This window comes from Helianthus annuus, chromosome 6 (genome assembly GCF_002127325.2).
Source record: "Helianthus annuus cultivar XRQ/B chromosome 6, HanXRQr2.0-SUNRISE, whole genome shotgun sequence".
Taxonomy (NCBI): domain Eukaryota; kingdom Viridiplantae; phylum Streptophyta; class Magnoliopsida; order Asterales; family Asteraceae; genus Helianthus; species Helianthus annuus.
In genome coordinates this window covers 38119070-38126075 of record NC_035438.2, presented here as the reverse complement: position 1 = coordinate 38126075, position 7006 = coordinate 38119070, and the positions used below count along the sequence as shown (strand labels likewise).

The following is a 7006-nucleotide window of genomic DNA, read 5'->3' as shown; positions in this document are numbered from 1 at the left end:
ACAAACTTGAAAGCAAAGTTTTTACAATATTTCAGTCAACAAAGAAGCCATGTCAGGGACTCAACAGACGTCATGAATTACATGATTCCTTAGACATAAAAATTTACTTTGTTCAAGTTAATTATTGATAGAAAAATAATAATGTAAAATATTTTACTAAAACAATATGAGGGTAATAAGGGCACAACCCAAAATATATAAATGACGCCAATTAAAGACAATCATCTCATGTTTTACCAAATTCATGAGAAAAGTATTCGATTTAGCAGGGGCCATCCACATAGAAGTACTCAAATGACACCAACCAATGCGGGACAACCACCTCATTGTCACCCCACATTCAATTGGTTTCCCCACATATCCAAATCGGCATATGTTACCCGATATCTCCTTGCTGATTCCACTACCCGAGCCCCATGCGAGGGTGTTGTCTTATTACCCTGAACAAATTGAATGGGGTATCCAAGGGTAGCTCGAGTACCTTGACTAAGGTTGCAAACGAACACAAAGAAGGTGTTATTCGTGTTCGTTCGTTAATTTTAGGTAAAACACACAAAATGAACACAAACAAACATTAATGAATACACACAAGTGTTAATGAACATAAACGGAATTTTGGGAAAATCGACATCTTTCAAATATTACGTAGATCCACAAAAAATATACCAACCTAATTATCCAGATATACTTGACATATGCGATTAACATAAAATAATGTCTCAAAAACAAAAAACTCTCATATTAAACTCGAAGACGATGTTGACAATATAGATGGTGATGATAAATTTTTAAGGGTGTGATTTGCGAACATTGTGAACCCTAAATCGTTATAAGGCATGTAACATACAATACACTAATATTTATTATTTATTATATTAGTGAGAATTTCGAAATGTTTAAATAAAATATAAAAATTAAAAACGATAATGAGCAATCAAACACAAACGAGCATAATCGAAGACGTTACTAAACGTTCAAAAACATAAAACACAGCTCTATTTACGTTTGTTCTTAAACAAATATATTTTTGTTCATATTTCATTTATTAAATAAACGTATAGAAACGAACTTTTCATCAAACGGTTTATAAACTACACGTTTACTTCGCTTCCAAGTTCCAACCCTAACCCTGACCTAGACATATACAGTATATCTCTTGTCCTCTTTACATTATTATATATATCAATTTACAACAGGTGTTTGCTACAGTATTTGAGGGTGTTTTTGTAATTTCAAAGATCATGCAACTAGATTATCCACGCATACGATTTGCTTCTCTGTTCCTCCTCTCCGTACTCTCCAGAACAGACCAGCTTGCGCACCACCGCCACTACCGACTCCCTTCCATCTGCTACTGATCATCGTTGATTGACACCACCGCCAGTACCGACTGCTGATTGTAACGGACTGCCGATTCCAAACCAGGTTATGTATATCGTTGCTCTGATGTACCAGTTTCTTAGCTGTTTCAATCTTCGGTGTTTTTCTTCACGAAATTTAAATTTAGGCCATCTTTAATTTACTACATTGGGTTAACTCTCAGGGGAATCATGAATTTTGGGAAAGAATGCATCCAGCTTCCCTCATATTAAACCCTAGATTCTCACGGTCAAACAACACAGATTTGTGTTATAGCTCCACTTTAAGAGGAAATAAAGTCTTATGCATGTATTGAATCTGTAAATACAATAAATCAATTGGAAAATCATGCCATATGAGCTTCAATTCATACAATACGTTCGCCGAGTTGTTTAACACGGCTAGGGTTTCGGATTCCGGTGAGTTTGATAGTGCTTTGAGTAATTTGACGGTTAGGTTACAGGCGGAAGTTGCCGGAGGAGATTCGTTTAGGAAATTAGCGGTTGGAAGTGTGTCGTTTGGGCCATATTCGGTGACCATCTACGGGATGATGCAATATACACCTGATTTGTCTAAGGAGCAGTGCAGTGAGTGTTTGGATGGTGCAGTTGGGGAGCTACGTGGTTGTTGTAGTGGTATAGTGGCAGCAAGGGTGTTTTATCCGAATTGCTTTGTGAGGTATTCGAATGAGCATTTTTATAATGATCCTCTGCTTATTTCGGTCCCTTCGAAGTTGACTCGAGGTACTGATTGTAGTTATTGCAAATTTGCAATGCTGTTTGTCTATTGTATATGCTAGCATTGGAATTTGATTTCATATGTGAAATGTGAATAAGTGATAGGACTTCTCAGTAACTGGCTTTAATGATTTTGTTGTTTGATTTTAATTCAATTGAGCATTACAAGTTTTTAAAATTAAAACCCCATACTCTGGCAGGCAAAAAGAACAGCACTGCAAGAATAATTTATGTGGTCGTTCCCGTGGTATGTGTCTCTGTTGGGTTGATTCGAATCGGCATCTGGTTCTTTCTTACAAAAATATGGCAAAAGGACGGTGTGTCAAAGAAAGAAACTGCTAGCTTCTCTACTCTAATTACGAAACGGACACTAAGTTCAACTAATGACACTGGTAAATTTTTGTATTCATAAATATCACTACACTGATGATGTTTTTACTTTTTGCTTTATAGTGTTTGAATTTTCATTGTTGATTATAGTTATTCTCGCAAAACCAATAAGAAAAACATTATAGTATAGTATGTGATCATTCCCGTGATAGACTATTTGAAAAGCGACTTCTATACGAATCTTTAAATTAAGTCTGAAAGTTATCTTTTTCATATCTTATTGTAATTGTTTAGTTGGAATGGAGACTATTAGCGTACATCTTTGCAATACGATTTTAAGACGATTGAAGTTGCAACAAACTACTTTTTCTCAAAAGAACAAGATCGGGAGAGGTACGAGATCTAAGGGAGGCGGCGACATAATTTGGAACTAGGGTTCCGGCCTGATGAAACAATGGTTAACCGGGCAGGGTTAACACACTGGTCTCGTCAAGAAGGGTTAATCCCTTCCTCTCGAGGATCGCTGGCTGGATCACCGGTGGTTGATCTCCTGCACAAGGAAACAAGCCGTGACTCGTAACAAGGAGGATGGGGTGGGGGGTGCTCCTTGTTACCACTCTCCGGCGTGAGAATCAGTAGTTTGCTTGGGAAGCAAAGTAAGATAGTAGTAGTGAGAGAGTTGTGAGAAGATACCTCAAACCTGGTTTGGGGTTGGTATTTATAGCCGAGGAGTGAAGGAGGATGATGATGGATGGACTGACGACGTGCTGCCCCTTTTCAGGTGTGTCAGGCTCGTCGGTTATGGAGGTTATGCCACGTCAGTCCATTGCTTACGTAGCTCTGACAGGTAACTGCCATTGGTGCCACTTGCACTGTGGTGTCAGTACCACTTGCTTGAGTACATAGGATGCGGTGCAAGCCGCATCGCTACGTGCGGTAACATCTGAAGTTACCGCGTCTCCTACTTGTGATCAAGGAATACGCGAGATGCGGTGTTAGCCGCATCGTCGTCTTGCCTGCATCCCTTGTCGTGACGAAAATGCCCGTATGGTGCGGTGTCAACCGTACCGCTACGTTCATCTTCTTCTATGCCTAAGGTAAGGCTTTCCTGTATTGGTAGAAGTGTTCACTGGATGCGGTGCGATGCCGCATCGCTGTGAATACTTCCGTTTTCATACACCAGATGTGATGCTATGTCGCATCACTCTACCGTTCTCATGTTCCATGTAAGTCCTTCTTTGTTACTAGATAGATTGGATCAACCCTTGTGTCGACGCGTTCCCGCATGGGCACAAGTAGGTTGTTAGTTAGTGGGGGTTTTGATAAGGGTAATGGTCACTCGCGGTCCATGCTGACGCGAGATCTGGGACCATACCCCTTCAAGTCCCCCAGTCTAGTGTTGCTGCCACATACAAGGTGTATGTGGGAGGAGTACTGGACTATGGTGTTTGGAAGGTAGTTTGGAGTCTGGAGAAGATCCTAGACCATGTGTGGTCTTTTGTGTATGTAAATGAAGCTGGAGGTCCGGAAGGGTCATCTGACGCCTCTTCCGTATCGGTGAAGGAATCTCGTCTGATGCGAGATTCTCAGCCGATTTATGTCACCAGGTGGTCTGCCACCTGTTGTTGTGCCGAAGGTCTCTTGGAGACCTTGTTAGTAATGCTGCACAAACTTCGAACCAACCTCTGAGATGGTGGTTCGAAGGTATGTGGAGGTTTCCCATCCTTTAAAGGTGGGCTTTTCTTCATACCAATTGTTGAATTGGTGCATGAAGAAGAAAAGAAACTTTTGGACCAATCTTTGAGACTGGGATCAAAAGTTGTTGATGCTTGCAAGTGCTTTGCTCGAGCTCTATGTTCAGCATCGAGTTATGAGACGACGATCCCTTTTTTGTGGGGTTTTCGTGTTTATCGTCATAGCTCTCTAGTAACCGCACGTACTTTGTGGTTACCTCGTTGCGTCATTGTTGGCCATGTTTGGTCGAACAATGTATATTCATACTATGGGTAAATAAACATGGTCATAGGCAAGGGTATGCCCACCATTGTTTATTCTATGCGGCCCATAGTCAGGCTAACAAAGTCATAAGCAGACTTGTTACCGCTGTTCGGACGCTTGTTGTTCGACGAGGGTTTATTTAGAGCACTGTTCTGCGTTCGTTTTGGAGCCACTTACCTTCCCGCTCCAATACCGAGTTTGCCATGCAGTAGCATTGTTCGGTGATGTGGAGTGAGCTTGGCTCTTTCGTAGCAACCACTCTGCGGAAGCTATGGTTATGTCCGTAGCTCCTCGTGAGTGTCTGTGGTTTTGTATTACCACATTTGCTCGAAGCGGGTGTGGGTCGGATGTAGCTCTTGAAGGTTCAGGAGACAGGGTTGCTGATGTGCGTTCGCGTGCATACCCTTCCTTCATTTTGTTAAAGAAGGTGTTCATGTACCCTCTGCGGTTGTGAACCGGGCAGGAGGGATTTGAAGCTTGAAGAGAATGAAGGCAATCCGGTTCTCCTGTGTCTGAGATGCGGTTCAGTCCAACGGCCAACGCTGGTTCTGAGCATCTGACACACCTGAACGGGCTCGTGTGTGTCATGTCCGCATATTCCACGTGTGCTCGTGGGTAGTGCGGATAGGTATTATACCCCCTTATAGTGTAGAGATATATGTTTTTACCTATTTTTAGGGGTATGTTAAAAAACGACATGCGGTATGGGTTATGGTGCGGTATACCAGAGAAACCGCATGCCGCTTATAATTGGATAATGTAGTCGCTTTTTGTTGCATACGTGGCTGGACGCACGTGTGAGTTGGTGGAAGTTGGTGAGATCTTCCTGGCATGTGCTGAAATGAAAGGACGTTTGCACTGCCCGAGGCATTAAATGCACTGTAGCGAAGAGTGTAAACGTCTCTTGTGTCAGGCGCGTGGGCGGCCACGCGCGCGTGATAACCGTCAGCGGAAACGGCGCTCGACACGTGGTGTCCTATGATTCGCTCTTTTTGAACGTGATCATTTATTTTCTCCCTCCGCATTAATTGCGATGGGTATATAAGGGGAAACCGTTCGTGGTTTCCCCTCACTTGTTTGAAATTTCAAAAATTTTCCGGTGAGAGAAAACCTGTTCTTTGTCTTCTCCGACGAAATTTCTTGAAGTTCCAGTGAGGGTTTCTAGTTTTTCTGTTCACCATCTTCTGTTTCTTTGATATTCTTGATGGCTGAACCATCTAATCCACACAATGTGGAGGGTGAAAACCCTGAACAGCCGGTAGTATCGGCTGATGAAGATGAAGATGATGATGTTGACGTTCCCGGTGGTGGGTTACCGGTGTTGAAGTGGTCAAAGGGTAGTTTTAAAACCCTGATGGCCACTGTGCAGATGGCCAAAGACTGGAATGCTACTTACCCACAAGTGGGGGACACCGGTGCCGATGCTCCGGCCGGTTATATAACCTTGTGGGCGGATTTTTTCAACCACGGCAACCTTAGGTTGCCGGTGACGGTGTTTGTGGCGGAGGTATTGGAGTATTATCACCTCCATATCTCCCAACTTAGTTCTTTCGGAATGTTCCGAATTCGGAATTTTGAGTACACATTCCGTGCCCATGGCCTGCCCATTACAGTAGAGAATTTCCGGCGGTTCTACCAGTTGACGGTGAACACCGGTTTTTTCTCGTTTACTCAAAGGCATGGGAGTCTGAAGTTGATGACACCCCCTAAGGGTGTGACAGGCTGGAAGAAGAGGTTCTTCTATGTGAAAGCCTGTGCGGTCTATGCTAGCATGTCTTTCAGGAATGTCGATGTTGGAGTTTCTGATGAAGACATTCCTGTTGCTTCCGCAAAGACCGCGGACTGGTTCTCTAGGCTGCGGCCTATTGAACTCAAGAAGTTGGATAATGATCAACTGTGGATATTGCGGATGATACTCTCCAGACCGGATAGGAAGGAAAGGCCCGTGTTGCGGGAACAGGGTGGTGGTAAGCACGTTACCCTTTGTTATTTTCCTTATTTCCTAAGCCTTTGTAATAACCTGCATGCATGTATCAGCGGATGCGGTTGGCTTGTGGAGGATGTTTGAGCCTGATTTCAAGGGCCAGGTTGAACTGATTGCGGTTGAGCTGAAGAAAGGTTTCAACCTTGAAATTCTGAAGAACTTCCGCGTGCCGTCGAAAGCGGTGCTGGATGCCCCGGTTCCGGGAGACGCAAGAGGTACGTCTTACGTGGCATTAGTTTTTTCAGTTTATCTTTTTGACTGGTTCTGTTGATTGTGTGAATCCAGGTGTCCTTGCGGATTTGGGGAAGTTTGAGAAACGCGTCCCCAAAAAGACTGTGGAGAAGAAAACGGTAAAGAAGACCGTGCGGGGTCGTGGCAAGGGGAGTGTTGAAGGCTCAGCTGCCCCTTCTTCCGTTTTTGAAGCCGCAGGTACCTATCAATCTTGTTCTCGGGGATATACCGATTACGTCGTAGTATCTGACACCCTTGAGGGTTTGGGTGTTATAGGTAGTGGATTGGCCGCGGGTGGAACTGCTGTGGTTCCCCCCGTTGTTGGAGAGAAAAGGGGGCCAGAGCAGAAAGCTGCTGGTGGTGGTGA

General features: G+C 43.6%; 1 protein-coding gene across 1 annotated transcript; it reads left to right on the top strand.

Moving 5' to 3' along the window:
- The first annotated feature begins 1378 nt into the window (after positions 1-1378).
- LOC110865263 (cysteine-rich receptor-like protein kinase 28) lies at positions 1379-2860 on the top strand. Its single transcript, XM_022114500.2, has 3 exons — positions 1379-2102; positions 2297-2488; positions 2721-2860. The coding sequence occupies exons 1-3, from the start codon at positions 1715-1717 to the stop codon at positions 2858-2860; spliced, it is 720 nt and encodes a 239-aa protein (XP_021970192.1). The 5' UTR covers positions 1379-1714.
- Positions 2861-7006: the final 4146 nt, after the last annotated feature.

Bases quoted from the DNA above. Each gene is read 5' to 3' on its own strand.
- LOC110865263 (XM_022114500.2), top strand. From the start codon at position 1,715: ATGAGCTTCAATTCATACAATACGTTCGCCGAGTTGTTTAACACGGCT. The intron at 2,103-2,296 runs GTACTGATTGTA...ATACTCTGGCAG, and splicing joins CCCTTCGAAGTTGACTCGAG to GCAAAAAGAACAGCACTGCA. The intron at 2,489-2,720 runs GTAAATTTTTGT...GTAATTGTTTAG, and splicing joins AAGTTCAACTAATGACACTG to TTGGAATGGAGACTATTAGC.